This window comes from Mesoplodon mirus (genome assembly GCF_964341445.2).
Source record: "Mesoplodon mirus genome assembly, chromosome: 2".
NCBI classification, from domain to species: domain Eukaryota; kingdom Metazoa; phylum Chordata; class Mammalia; order Artiodactyla; family Ziphiidae; genus Mesoplodon; species Mesoplodon mirus.
This window is the reverse complement of record NC_138977.1, coordinates 197,865,542-197,881,197: the sequence shown is the minus strand read 5'-3', so window position 1 is coordinate 197,881,197 and position 15,656 is coordinate 197,865,542. Positions and strand designations below refer to the sequence as shown.

Sequence of the window (15,656 nt, the reverse complement as noted above, 5' to 3'; positions counted from 1 at the left end):
ATGTAATGTAATTTGTGTCTTGAGGGCTGACCACGTGCCAGGGAGGGCTTTATGTGTCTTTTTTTATCTTTTTGTCCCACTGTGAAGGGGAAATGATCTCCTGTTTTATAGAAAAGGAAACTGCAGACCAGAGAAGTAACTTGCCCAGGATCACACAGCAGAGTCAAGTCTGTTTGACTCCAGTGCCCATGACCTTGCTGAAACATACATATAAGTGAATCTGAAAGAGCTAAATGATACTTATGCAATCCTACACTTCCGGCCAACCCAAGTGTTTTCCTCCTTTTAGGGGATCCCAACAAGCCCTCAGGATTCAGAAGTGTTAAGGCTCCAGTCACCAAAGTGGCTGCATCGATTGGAAATGCCCAGAAGCTGCCCATGTGTGACAAGTGTGGCACTGGCATTGTGTGAGTATCTGCCTTCCAGGGGCATCAGAGGCCCTGCAGGTTGGGTAAACCATGAAAATGTGGAAAGTGCTGGATGTTGCACATTTTGGGTGTGATGGAGAAAAAAAATCCTGCCTGGAAAATGGAGCAGAGAGGCCAGGTAGGTCCTGTGTCCCAGAGCCAGGTGGTGAAGGCTTTCCTTGGCTGTAGAACCCTTAGGGTATGAACATGTAAACCCAGAAAAAGCAGGGCTGCTCTGTTGAAGTGGGAAGGACCTCCCGAAGCCTTCAAGGGTAATGTCTTTGGCATGAGAAGCCCCTTTATGACTGGAGGCCAGTTAGGAGGCCCTGATCTGCCAGATGGGCCCCTTGGGAGAAGCCCCCAAGCCTGGTGCCCCCTTCAGGTGCTTGTCACTAAAGGAGCCCCTCTCCTCCCTCCCTCCTGCAGCGGCGTGTTTGTGAAGCTGCGGGACCGTCACCGCCACCCTGAGTGTTACGTGTGCACCGACTGTGGCACCAACCTGAAACAGAAGGGCCACTTCTTTGTGGAGGATCAGATCTACTGTGAAAAGCACGCCCGGGAGCGGGTCACTCCACCCGAGGGCTACGATGTGATCACTGTGTTCCCCAAGTGAGCCGGCAGCTCAGCACCGAACGCTGGTCTCCCAACGAGCCCCTGCTGCATCTTGTCCTCTGAAAGCTCTGGCTTCTCTTATCTAGAAAGTTCTCGCTTACTTTGGTTTTATCCCTGCTCGTCAGCTAACTGACTCACGCCGGCTGTGTGATGCCCGCTTTTATAATTAATGGAAGATGGTTTTGTTCAGTGTCCCCTTACCAGCATCACCGTGTCTTCTCTTCTCCTCCATTCATCTCTGCTGCAAATGGACATCAGCCAAACTTGAACCAAACCAAATTTAATATGTCTGACAATTATTTCGTTTCATCCAATAAATTAATAGACTTCAAGGCAGTGTGGTGTCTCTTTTTCATGTGACCATGTATCCTATTTCCTGTCTCAAGCCAGATGAGATTTCTGAGGCCTCTCTTGTTTGGGGGTTCCCATACCTCTGAGATTTGCAGGCCTTCTCCTCCAGGTGTGAGAAAACTGGCATCTGAAAACAGTCTTTTTTTTTTCTGGCCCCATCATGTGGCAAATGGGACCTTAGTTCCCCGAGCAGGGATTGAACCCGGGCCCTTGGCAGTGAGAGCTCGCAGTCCTAACCATTGGACCACCAGGCAATTTCCAACAGCCATGTTCTTACATTTCTTTGAAGATTGCTCCAGATTATCGTTCTCTGATGCTAATATAAGATAGTTATGTTGTGATGAAATGTTTTCTTTACATCTGGCTGTTTGGGGACTTAGAGGAAATGAATGCTTTCCAAATAATAGATGGTGAGCTTTACCGGTCTGGTTTGCTGCCATCACAATCCCTCTCCTTTGTGAAGGGAAGCAAACTCAGGACCGTGGCCAGCAGCCCTAAACCTGCAGGTTGCTCAGGGAAGTGGCAAATGCATTCTCCTCCAGGAAGAGACCCGGAACCCTGGCCGTTAAGGGGCCTTGAGTCAGAGATCTTAGGTTACTGTAGGTCATCTCTTGGTGACCAACCACTAAAGGAGTCATTTGCTCAAACAGTAGCACCCCCGTTGCTCTAGAGACTGATTTGTTAAGAGAGATGGACAGGTCACTCCACCAACCCTTCTTCCTCTGAAACAGCAAATCATCTACCCTAAGTAGTATTCATCACCACGGGCAACAGCTGATGTCCTTTACTGATGAAGGGACTAGCTTTCTAATAGTAAGGTTTCTAGTTAGATGGTAGTGCTGGGATTTCACTTTGCAGATCTCTGAAACTTGGACACACTGCAGACAGTTTAGACACAAGCAGTTCTAATCTATAAGACTGAAGAGAAACTTTCAGGCAGAAAATTACTTCATGTTAAAGCTCTTGATTTTTCTTTCTATCTTTTCCTTCCTTCCTTCCTTTCTCTTTCTATTAATCCTTACTTTAAACTCTTTCTAAGTTTGTAAAAGGCAAGGTGGCTGAAACTTCGTAATTTGGGGCAAATCAACATAAAATGAAAGCTCTCTGAACCACAGCAAGTTTGATGCATTTACAAATACAGTGACAACTGTGACTTGGGTTTATTGACTGGAGGGGGATGAATGGGTAATATACATTCTTAGAACTTTCTCCAGTCCCTTTCCTCAGATAATGTGCCAAATGTCTGATGCTTTTCTCGCTCAACGACAGTATTACTTCTTAGGAGTGGATCTTACATACAGGGTGCCTCCCTTCCGGTGGAGGCCAGATACCGGGAGTGTCAAGTGACCACTATGGCTGTTTTCCATGGCCTCCAAGGCTAATGTTTCCCGACAAAATGAAACAGGATGTCGGCATTACTGTCCTCAGTGCAAGTTGTGTTTTGTGGCCAAGAACTCCTCTTTTCCTCCAGCCTTTAGCTTATATTGATAGAGTTGTTTCCTGCCAAGAGCAACTTAAGATTTGACCTATTTCTTGTCCTTCTTGCCTACCATGTTCATCTGATTTTATTGCTTCTGTCACGCTTACTCTAAAATGAAGAAAAAATGGAAGAAATGTATTGGAATATCTCTGATCTGACTTGCATCATTCTTTAATTACTAAGCTTTTGGACAACTTCCTGGAGAGGAAAAACAGCCAGAGTCACAGACTTTGATGAAGTGATTCCCTCTGACTTGGAACGCTCTTCTTCCACTTCTTGATTTAGTAAACATCAGTGGTCTTTCAGGACGAAGCCCCAGCGTCTCTCCTCTAGACAGTCTTCTCTGCTGGCCCACCATGCCCAGGATCTGTTGTGCTCCTGTATCCAGGGCACACCTCCTGGGCACGCATCACATAAGACACTAATCATAGTCTCCTGAAAGGAATGAAGCCCCCATAAGAGCTGTTCCTCTATCTGTATTAGCTTCGTCTACTCAGCACTGAGCAGGGAGATAGTCCACAAATGTTTGGTGAATCAATCTGTAAATGGATGCTTCATCGTTGTCCAAAGAAGTACAATGAAAGCCACACATGTAATTTAAAACTTTCTAATAGCCACATGGAAAAAGGTAAAATCAATAAATCAATTTTAATAATATATTGTATTTAGTGCCATATATCCAAAGCGTTATCATTTTAATCTATGCCACTAGCCACGTGTCAAATTCTCAATAGGCATGTGTAGCTACTGGCTACCTTACTGGACCACACAACCTGCACCTACCTTAAAACAAGACATCTTGGATTTCTGCTTCGCTTCTAGATTCCATGTTCTTTTCCCTTGTTCCCATGTGTCCACCAAATCTCTTCTAATTGCCTTGCACTCTGGCTTCTCAATTCTGCCCGTCCTCCAGTAGGACAGCTATTTTGAAAGCATCCCGATGATTTCTCCAGCCAAAACCTATGTTGATTTAAAGAAAAATGCACAACATGAGAATTGTGAGTTTGAGTTTGATTCAGGGTCTTACAGAGGACTCCCGCCCGGGAGACAGCCACTCAGTAGCTCTGAGGAACTGCTCTGAGAGGTGGGCGAGGAGCCAGGATACACATGACTTTTTTTGGGCTGGAAAATACGTGTAGTCAGGCATGCATCTTGGTAAAAGATCACTGCTAATCACAAAGAACAGACGTCTCAAGTTAATGATTTTAGGTTTTTCTACGTATGGGAAGATGCAAGAATCTGGGTTCCTTGAAATTCTTCCTGAGATATGCATCTAATTATCTAGGGGTCTGTTTATCCAAAGCAGAGTGCCTCATCCTGTTTTTCATGAATTCACCTCAAGGTGCACGGTTGGTGGCTGACTTCAGTGGGTTGTGATTTAACCCACTTGTATAACTGGGTGATGACTGATGCTCGTAGTTCTTTTTTGTTCACTTCCCACTTTTAGTCATAAATTTGACCAAGGTTTGGGAGGGATTTCATGACCAATTTGTCCCATGGAGCTGGGAAGACTCATTCCTAGGTCAGGTGAGGATTTTGTTGATAGGCTATTTGTGTGCGATTCTGAATTAGGCCTTGTTATCCTAGAGTCTCTGGATCATCTATCTTACTAGCCTATTATGATCCAGGAAACGTTTCCCTCTTACTGCTTTTTCCCATATTTAGAGTTACACTATTACAATTAATTTTATGGAGAGCTATATGTATGAGACCAATTGCCTCAAGACATTTAGCCATCGTTAATTTTGTCAGAGACCTGGTTACATATTGGGTAATACAAGAAGCAACCATCTTATGAAATATGGTATGAATAATAGCACTAATAGCATTAATAAGGCCATAGTACAGCAATGAGAGACACAAAGCATAAACAGTTTAAAAACAACAAAGAACAAATTAGAACAATGATTAGTATAACTGGTTGCGATCCGGATCACAATACACCACCAAATCCAGAGGCAAGCCAGCTGAAAAAGCCAAAGTCTGGATGGATCAGGTAGAGAGAAGAAGATAAATGCGTCATCTCTGTTTACATAGGTATACTTTAGTCAGGAGGGAGTAAAAGAGGAAAGAAAGGAAGGGAGGGAGGGAGGGAGGAAGGAAGGAAGGAAGGAAGGAAAAGGAAAGGATAGAAAGACAAGAAGGAAGAAAAAAGGAAGGAAGGAAGGAAGGGGAAGGAAGGAAAAGGAAAGAAAGGAAGGAAGGGAAAGAAAGAACAGGAAGGAAGGAAGAAAGAAGGAAAAGAGAAAGAGATTCCACCTAAGAAGAAAAACTTAAATTGATAATTAATTTTGCAACAGCAAAAATGGAAACTGGACCTCAATGGAAAGGTAGCTTTAATGTGCTAAAAGGATATAATAACAAACCTAAGAATTGTATACAAGCAAAAATATCTTTTGAAAAAAATGAAAACATTTACAGAAAAACAGCAACAGATTTGTCATTAGCATAACGAACTAAAGGGTAATAGTAAAAAATATTTTTTAAGAAGAAGGGGGGAAATCCCAGATAAAAGAGTGGAGAAGCAGGAACAAAATTAAATATGTGGGTAACTCCAAATAAATAAAAAACATATAAAACAGTGATAATATGTGATAGAATTTAAATATTGATGTATATTATACATAGTCATAGTTAACATAAGAGGAAAGGTTTCCTCATATCTAGAAAGCAAGTATTAAAAGCCAGTACTATTTCAGACAGTCATAAAACTTATAAATCATATTCATCAGTTCATTCGGTTCCATGTAATTAATTCTTATTGATCTTGATCTCTTGTTAGAAGTTTGTGAAGTCATCAGGTTTTCCGTTAGAATTCTGTAATCTCTTACCCAGTTCGGTGGTATGATCTAAAAGTTATCAGAAACCTATGTTTCTAAAAAGTCTTTTCTATGAACCTTCTTGAAGATCTTCATTTTTGTAAAAGCATCAGAGTAATATAAATGTCAAAGACTTTAAATGGCATGGTTAAAGACCTGATTACAATTCAACTGACAAAGAAATTTGGTTATTTATGCAACATATACCATTTTAAGTAAAATTATGACATAACATTATACCAGGACATATCCAATTTTAGGAATTTCACATAATTTCTAGAACATTTATATTAATAACATTTACCCATATAACCTAAAAAAGTTTATCATTACTCATTTGACAATGCTTCCCATGTAATTCAACATACCAAATAAGCCTAATTAATCTCTCTGAGATGTTTCAGGGAACTTCTGAAGCATCCCAAATTTAGCTAGAGGTCAAAAGAACTTCATTTAGAATTTGATTTACGGAAGTTTGTCAAAGATATCAGATTTTAAAATACTTGGTCAGATAGGATCATAGGTCACTATGAAACAATACTTATTTACTCAACCAATGAGCCAAAAAGATTTCAAAGGCAAATACAGAAAGTTGCAACAGATTACTTAAAAGGTTAGAGAAACTTTACAATCTGTTATCAAAAGTTGATCAATTTTCCAAGAAAACTTTGCCCTCTTAACAGAAAAACAAATCCTACTTTTACACCACCTTGCTTTTACTATTAAAACTCACTCACTTTTTAGCCAGTCTTAGCCAGTCCTGACCACCCACAAAACTCCTTTCTAAAGATTTCTGTTTTTCTCACAAACCTTCTACAACTTTCTATTTCCATATTAGTTCATTCCTTATTTTCTTTTCCATTTAGAAATAACCAGGGACTTCCCTGGTGGTCCAGAGGTTAAGACTCTGCCCTCCCAATGCAGGGGTCCTGGGTTTGATCCCTAGTCAGGGAACTAGATCCCGCATGCATGCTGCAACTAAGAGCCTGCATGCCACAACTAAAGATTCCGAATGCCACAAGGAAGATCCAGCACACAGCAACGAAGATCTGGCGTGCCGCAATGAAGACCCCGCTCAGCCAAAACAAAAAAAGAAAGAAAGAACCAGCTTCAGGGCAAATTCACTTTCTTTTCCCTTAACAAAATGCATTTCCATTCTTTGTATCTTTAAAAAAAAAAAACTTCCTTGCATAAGATGTTTTCCTTATTAATTTTAGTAGTTTTAATTACATATACTAATCAGAATTGTTAACCTTGTAAACAAAGCATGTTGCCCACCATTCCAATTCTACAAGGATCAAGTCATTAGCCACTGCAGTTGCTGACCTCCAAGTACACCCTGAAAGGAATTCAGGATTAAGCATTCTGTGTTTTGGATATATGGGCCCCTAGATAGTTAAGGTGCATATCTAAGGAAGAATTTTAAGGATCCCAGAGTCTTGCATTTTCCCATATATAAGCACTAAAATCATTAACTCAATTCCTTTATCAGTAATTTTTTTTTACCAAAATATGTCTGACTACATGTATTTCCCAGCCAAAAAATTCATATATATATTGGCTCCTCTTTTACCTCTTTGGAGGGGTTCCTCAGAGCTATCTGAGAGGCTATCTTCCAGGCTATAGTCTTCAGTAAGACACTGAATAATGCTCAGCTCATGGCTTTTACGTTGTGAGGTTTTTTTTTTCAGTCGAAAACCTTTAAAAACCTTAATTTCTAGTGAAAACTAAGAAGCAATTATGAACTATCTTTTACATTAGCTTTCTGTAGAATGGTAAACATAAATGCTATTCATAATTTCTAAAAAATCATGTGCTTTCTCATAGAAGATTTTTCAGTGCAGCATCAAACATATATATATATATATATATTTTTTTTTTTAATTTATGTATCTATCTTTGGCTGTGTTGGGTCTTCATTGCTGCCCATGGGCTTTCTCTAGTTGTGGCAAGCAGGGGCTACTCTTCATTGCGATGCATGGGCTTTTTTTTTTTTTTTTTTAATTTTTTTTTTTTTTTTTGCTTTATAACAAATTTAATCAGTTATACATATACATATGTTTCCATATCCCCTCCCTTTTGCATCTCCCTCCCACCCTCCCTATCCCACCCCTCCAGGCGGTCACAAAGTACCGAGCTGATCTCCCTGTGCTATGCGGCTGCTTCCCACTAGCTATCTACCTCACGTTTGGTAGTGTATATATGTCCATGCCGCTCTTTCACTTTGTCACAGCTTACCCTTCCCCCTCCCCATATCCTCAAGTCCATTCTCTAGTAGGTCTGTGTCTTTATTCCTGTCTTACCCCTATGTTCTTCATGACATTTTTTTTTCTTAAATTCCATATATATGTGTTAGCATACAGTATTTGTCTTTCTCTTTCTGACTTACTTCACTCTGTATGACAGACTCTAGGTCTATCCACCTCATTACAAATAGCTCAATTTCATTTCTTTTTATGGCTGAGTAATATTCCATTGTATATATGTGCCACATCTTCTATATCCATTCATCCGATGATGGACACTTAGGTTGTTTCCATCTCCGGGCTATTGTAAATAGGGCTGCTATGAACATTTTGGTACATGACTCGTTTTGAATTATGGTTTTCTCAGGGTATATGCCCAGTAGTGGGATTGCTGGGTCATATGGTAGTTCTATTTGTAGTTTTTTAAGGAACCTCCATACCGTTCTCCATAGTGGCTGTACCAATTCACATTCCCACCAGCAGTGCAAGAGTGTTCCCCCCTTTTCTCCACACCCTCTCCAGCATTTTTTGTTTCTAGATTTTTTGATGATGGCCATTCTGACTGGTGTGAGATGATATCTCATTGTAGTTTTGATTTGCATTTCTCTAATGAGTAAAGATGTTGAGCATCCTTTCATGTGTTTGTTGGCAGTCTGTATATCTTCTTTGGAGAAATGTCTATTTAGGTCTTCTGCCCATTTTTGGATTGGGTTGTTTGTTTTTTTGTTATTGAGCTGCATGAGCTGCTTATAAATTTTGGAGATTAATCCTTTGTCAGTTGCTTCATTTGCAAATATTTTCTCCCATTCTGAGGGTTGTCTTTTGGTCTTATGGTTTCCTTTGCTGTGCAAAAGCTTTTAAGTTTCATTAGGTCCCATGTGTTTATTTTTGTCTTTATTTCCATTTCTCTAGGAGGTGGGTCAAAAAGGATCTTGCTGTGATTTATGTCATAGAGTGTTCTGCCTATGTTTTCCTCTAAGAGTTTGATAGTGTCTGGCCTTACATTTAGGTCTTTAATCCATTTTGAGCTTATTTTTGTGTATGGTGTTAGGGAGTGATCTAATCTCATACTTTTACATGTCCCTATCCAGTTTTCCCAGCACCACTTATTGAAGAGACTGTCCTTTCTCCACTGTACATTCCTGCCTCCTTTATCAAAGATAAGGTGACCATATGTCCGTGGGTTTAACTCTGGGCTTTCTATCCTGTTCCATTGATCTATCTTTCTGTTTTTGTGCCAGTACCATACTGTCTTGATTACTGTAGCTTTGTAGTATAGTCTGAAGTCAGGGAGCCTGATTCCTCCAGCTCCATTTTTCGTTCTCAAGATTGCTTTGGCTATTCGGGGTCTTTTGTGTTTCCATACAAATTGTGAAATTTTTTGTTCTAGTTCTGTGAAAAATGCCAGTGGTAGTTTGATAGGGATTGCATTGAACCTGTAGATTGCTTTGGGTAGTAGAGTCATTTTCACAATGTTGATTCTTCCAATCCAAGAACATGGTACATCTCTCCATCTATTTGTATCATCTTTAATTTCTTTCATCAGTGTCTTATAATTTTCTGCATACAGGTCTTTTGTCTCCTTAGGTAGGTTTATTCCTAGATATTTTATTCTTTTTGTTGCAATGGTAAATGGGAGTGTTTCCTTGATTTCACTTTCAGATTTTTCATCATCAGTATATAGGAATGCCAGAGATTTCTGTGCATTAATTTTGTATCCTGCAACTTTACCAAATTCATTGATTAACTCTAGTAGTTTTCTGGTAGCATCTTTAGGATTCTCTATGTATAGTATCATGTCATCTGCAAACAGTGACAGCTTTACTTCTTCTTTTCCAATTTGGATTCCTTTTATTTCCTTTTCTTCCCTGATTGCTGTGGCTAAAACTTCCAAAACTAGGTTGAATAAGAGTGGTGAGAGTGGGCAACCTTGTCTTGTTCCTGATCTTAGTGGAAATGGTTTCAGTTTTTCACCATTGAGGACGATGCTGGCTGTGGGTTTGTCATATATGGCCTTTATTATGTTGAGGAAAGTTCCCTCTATGCCTACTTTCTGCAGGGTTTTTATCATAAATGGGTGTTGAATTTTGTCGAAAGCTTTCTCTGCAACTATTGAGATGATCATATGGTTTTTCTCCTTCAATTTGTTAATATGGTGTATCACGTTGATTGATTTGCGTATATTGAAGAATCCTTGCATTCCTGGAATAAACCCCACTTGATCATGGTGTATGATCCTTTTAATGTGCTGTTGGATTCTGTTTGCTAGTATTTTGTTGAGGATTTTTGCATCTATGTTCATCAGTGATATTGGCCTGTAGTTTTCTTTCTTTGTGACATCCTTGTCTGGTTTTGGTATCAAGGTGATGGTGGCCTCGTAGAATGAGTTTGGGAGTGTTCCTCCCTCTGCTATATTTTGGAAGAGTTTGAGAAGGATAGGTGTTAGCTCTTCTCTAAATGCTTGATAGAATTCGCCTGTGAAGCCATCTGGTCCTGGGCTTTTGTTTGTTGGAAGATTTTTTATAACAGTTTCAATTTCAGTGCTTGTGATTGGTCTGTTCATATTTTCTATTTCTTCCTGATTCAGTCTTGGCAGGTTGTGCATTTCTAAGAATTTGTCCATTTCTTCCAGGTTGTCCATTTTATTGGCATAGAGTTGCTTATAGTAATCTCTCATGATCTTTTGTATTTCTGCAGTGTCAGTTGTTACTTCTCCTTTTTCATTTCTAATTCTATTGATTTGAGTCTTCTCCCTTTTTTTCTTGATGAGTCTGGCTAATGGTTTATCAATTTTGTTTATCTTCTCAAAGAACCAGCTTTTAGTTTTATTGATTTTTGCTATCGTTTCCTTCATTTCTTTTTATTTCTGATCTGATTTTTATGATTTCTTTCCTTCTGCTAACTTTGGGATGTTTTTGTTCTTCTTTCTCTAATTGCTTTAGGTGCAAGGTTAGGTTGTTTATTCGAGATGTTTCCTGTTTCTTAAGGTAGGATTGTATTGCTATAAACTTCCCTCTTAGAACTGCTTTTGCTGCATCCCATAGGTTTTGGGTCGTCGTGTCTCCATTGTCATTTGTTTCTAGGTATTTTTTAATTTCCTCTTTGATTTCTTCAGTGATCACTTCGTTATTAAGTAGTGTATTGTTTAGCCTCCATGTGTTTGTATTTTTTACAGCTCTTTTCCTGTAATTGATATCTAGTCTCATAGCGTTGTGGTCGGAAAAGATACTTGATACGATTTCAATTTTCTTAAATTTACCAAGGCTTGATTTGTGACCCAAGATATGATCTATCCTGGAGAATGTTCCATGAGCACTTGAGAAAAATGTGTATTCTGTTGTTTTTGGATGGAATGTCCTATAAATATCAATTAAGTCCATCTTGTTTAATGTATCATTTAAAGCTTGTGTTTCCTTATTTATTTTCATTTTGGATGATCTGTCCATTGGTGAAAGTGGGGTGTTAAAGTCTCCTACTATGATTGTGTTACTGTCGATTTCTCCTTTTATGGCTGTTAGTATTTGCCTTATGTATTGAGGTGCTCCTATGTTTGGTGCATAAATATTTACAATTGTTATATCTTCTTCTTGGATCGATCCCTTGATCATTATGTAGTGTCCTTCTTTGTCTCTTCTAGTAGTCTTTATTTTAAAGTCTATTTTGTCTGATATGAGAATTGCTACTCCAGCTTTCTTTTGGTTTCCATTTGCATGGAATATCTTTTTCCATCCCCTTACTTTCAGTCTGTATGTGTCTCTAGGTCTGAAGTGGGTCTCTTGTAGACAGCATATATATGGGTCTTGTTTTTGTATCCATTCAGCCACTCTGTGTCTTTTGGTGGGAGCATTTAGTCCATTTACATTTAAGGTAATTATCGATATGTATGTTCCTATTCCCATTTTCTTAATTGTTTTGGGTTCGTTATTGTAGGTCTTTTCCTTCTGTTGTGTTTCTTGCCTAGAGAAGTTCCTTTAGCATTTGTTGTAAAGCTGGTTTGGTGGTGCTGAACTCTCTCAGCTTTTGCTTGTCTGAAAACGTTTTAATTTCTCCATCAAATCTGAATGAGATCCTTGCTGGGTAGAGTAATCTTGGTTGCAGGTTTTTCTCCTTCATCACTTTAATTATGTCCTGCCACTCCCTTCTGGCTTGTAGAGTTTCTGCTGAGAGATCAGCTGTTATCCTGATGGGGATTCCCTTGTGTGTTATTTGTTGTTTTTGCCTTGCTGCTTTTAATATGATTTCTTTGTGTTTAATTTTTGACAGTTTGATTAATATGTGTCTTGGCGTATTTCTCCTTGGATTTATTCTGTATGGGACTCTCTGTGCCTCCTGGACTTGATTAACTATTTCCTTTCCCATATTAGGGAAGTTTTCAACTATAATCTCTTCAAATATTTTCTCAGTCCCTTTCTTTTTCTCTTCTTCTTCTGGAACCCCTATAATTCGAATGTTGGTGCGTTTAATGTTGTCCCAGAGGTCTCTGAGACTGTCCTCTGTTCTTTTCATTCTTTTTTCTTTATTTTGCTCTGCAGCAGTTATTTCCACTATTTTATCTTCCACCTCACTTATCCGTTCTTCTGCCTCAGTTATTCTGCTATTGATCCCATCTAGAGTATTTTTTATTTCATTGATTGTGTTTTTTTTTTTTTTTTTTTTTTTTGCTGTACACGGGCCTCTCACTGTTGTGGCCTCTCCCGCTGCGGAGCACAGGCTCCGGACGCACAGGCTCAGCGGCCATGGCTCACGGGCCCAGCCGCTCCGCGGCATATGGGATCCTCCCAGACCGGGGCACGAACCCGTATCCCCTGCATCGGCAGGCGGACTCTCAACCACTGCGCCACCAGGGAGGCCCCATTGATTGTGTTTTTAATCGATGCTTGATTCATCTTTAGTTCTTCTAGGTCCTTGTTAACTGTTTCTTGCATTTTGTCTATTCTATTTCCAAGATTTTGGATCTGGGAAATAGAATCTTGGATCATCTTTACCATCATTATTCTGAATTCTTTTTCAGGTAGAGTGCCTATTACCTCTTCATTTGTTAGGTCTGGTGGGTTTTTATCTTGCTCCTTCTCCTGCTGTGTGTTTTTCTGTCTTCTCATTTTGCTTATGTTACTGTGTTTGGGATCTCCTTTTTGCAGGCTACAGGTTCGTAGTTCCCGTTGTTTTTGGTGTCTGTCCCCAGTGGCTAAGGTTGGTTTAGTGGGTTGTGTAGGCTTCCTGGTGGAGGGGACTAGTGCCTGTGTTCTGGTGGATGAGGCTGGATCTTGTCTTTCTGGTGGGCAGGTCCACGTCTGGTGGTGTGTTTTGGGGTGTCTGTGGACTTTTTATGATTTTAGGCCACCTCTCTGCTAATGGGTGGCGTTGTGTTCCTGTCTTGCTAGTTGTTTGGCTTAGGGTGTCCAGCACTGTAGCTTGCTGGTCGTTGAGTGAAGCTGGGTGCTGGTGTTGAGATGGAGATCTCTGGAAGATTTTCGCCGTTTGATATTATGTGGAGCTGGGAGGTCTCTTGTGGACCAGTGTCCTGAAGTTGGCTCTCCCACCTCAGAGGCACAGCACTGACTCCGGGCTCCTCAATTTGGGATGATGTGTTGTCTATTCATGTATTCCACAGATGCAGGGTACATCAAGTTGATTGTGGAGCTTTAATCCGCTGCTTCTGAGGCTGTTGGGAGAGGTTTCCCTTTCTCTTCTTTGTTCTCACAGCTCCTGGGTCTCAGCTTTGGATTTGGCCCCGCCTCTGCGTGTAGGTCGCCGGAGGGCGTCTGTTCTTCGCTCAGACAGGACAGGGTTAAAGGAGCAGCCTCTTCGGGGACTCTGGCTCCCTCAGGCCGGGCGGGAGGGAGGGGCACGGAGTGCGGGGCGAGCCTGCAGCGGCAGAGGTCGGCGTGACGTTGCACCAGCCCGAGGTGCGCCGTGCGTTCTCCCAGGGAAGCCGCCCCTGGATCCCAGGACCCCGGCAATGACGGGCTGCACAGGCTCCCGGAAGGGCGGTGTGGGCAGTGACCTGCGCTCGCACACAGGCTTCCTGGCGGCGGCAGCAGCAGCCCCAGCGTCCCACGCCTGTCACTGGGCTCCGCGCTTTCAGTCGCGACTCGCGCCCGTCTGTGGAGCCCCTTTAAGCAGCGCTCTTAATCCCCTCTCCTCGCGCACCAGGAAACCAAGAGGGAAGAAAAAGTCTCTTGCCTCTTCGGCAGCTCCAGAGTTTTCCCGGACTCCCTCCCGGCTAGCTGTGGCACATTAGCCCCCTTCAGGCTGAGTTCTCGCCGCCAGCCCCAGTCCTCTCCCTGCGCTCTGACCGAAGCCCGAGCCTCAGCTTCCAGCGCTGCGTGCCCCGGCGGGCGAGCAGACAAGCCTCTCGGGCTGGTGAGTGCTGCTCGGCACCGATCCTCTGTGTGGGGATCTCTCCGCTTTGCCCTACCCAGGTATGTGGGGAGTTTCTTGCCTTTTGGGAGGTCTGGGGTCTTCTGCCAGCATTCAGTAGGTGTTCTGTAGGAGTTGTTCCACGTGTAGCTGTATTTCTGGTGTATCCGTGGGGAGGAAGGTGATCTCCGCGTCTTACTCTTCCGCCATCTTACCCGGAACTCGATGCATGGGCTTTTCATTGTGATGGCTTCTCTTGTTGCGGAGCACGGGCTCTAGGTGCACAGGCTTCAGTAGTTGTGGCACATGGGCTCAGCAGTTGTGGCTCACGGGCTCTAGAGCACAGGCTCAGTAGTTGTGGCACACGGGCTTAGTTGCTCCGCGGCATGTGGGATCTTCCCGGACCAGGGCTCAAACCCATGTAACCTGCATTGGCAGGCGGATTCTTAACCACTGCGCCACCAGGGAAGCCCCGTTATATGAGTTCTTGAAGGAAGGCTCTGTCCTTATCATGTTGGTATCAGACTCAAAGCAGGAATAAAACCCCATAGAATAAAGGAAGGGGAGTCCATGACTCAGCGCACACATTACAGGTGTGGAGATCCAATATTCAAGATATAGGATCATGACTGGAGGAAGAGCAGGGTGCAGTGGAATCATTACAGGGTATTTTGCCACATTCCCAGTGCTTCCCTGACCCTGTGGTTATTTGGCAGAAGGTTCTGACATCCTTTATCTAGAGCAAATGTCCTATTCTTATGGTTCATTAGCTCCTTTAAAATGTCCTGCCTTCTCTTCTTTTCTCTGCTCCCTCTGAAGTACCTCAAATATCATTTCTGTTATTATAATGTTGCTTCCACCACGGCACATGAGGAAGCAGATTTTTCCCTCTGCCGAAACTCCACCCCCAACCCCCCCAAGAAGTCTGCTTTCCTCTTTCACAGCACTAGTTGTACTGGATTACAATGACCAATTTACTTACTTGCTTCCCTAACTGAAAAGTGAGGCCCTTTTGTGCCCATCCAGAGCTCAGCCTGGGGAGTGAGGGATATCGCATAGGAAATATTCAGTGAAGTTGTGGAGTTATGTACCTTTCTCACTGCAGGTGAGGAAAGTCTTAATGAGTTTTACTTTCTGAGGAGCTCTTGTATATTTCAGTGGCGTGTCTAGGGGAAGAATTTCATCAATTCATACTCCAGTTTTCTCAATTAGGAAGAACTGGGTCAGCTCTAAGCCTCAGTGATCTGGCCCAATAATGATGCATCACGAGGCAGGGGAAGCACATAGACACTGAGATTGGTGCTTCTGATCATGGACAAAGAGCAAGCCTGCCAGCCCCAGAGTAGACACCATGTAAGTTGTGTCTGATCTCAGAAAGGTA

General features: G+C 41.9%; 1 protein-coding gene across 1 annotated transcript in view; it reads left to right on the top strand.

Annotated features, from left to right (window-relative positions):
• PDLIM1 (PDZ and LIM domain 1) overlaps positions 1-1,351 on the top strand; it is a 42,669-nt gene extending 41,318 nt beyond the window's left edge. Inside the window, exons 6-7 of the mRNA XM_082633570.1 lie at positions 290-407; positions 834-1,351. Coding sequence (XP_082489696.1) covers positions 290-407; positions 834-1,020 — 305 coding nt within the window. The 3' untranslated portion in view covers positions 1,021-1,351. The remainder of the gene's footprint in view (positions 1-289; positions 408-833) is intronic.
• Positions 1,352-15,656: the final 14,305 nt, after the last annotated feature.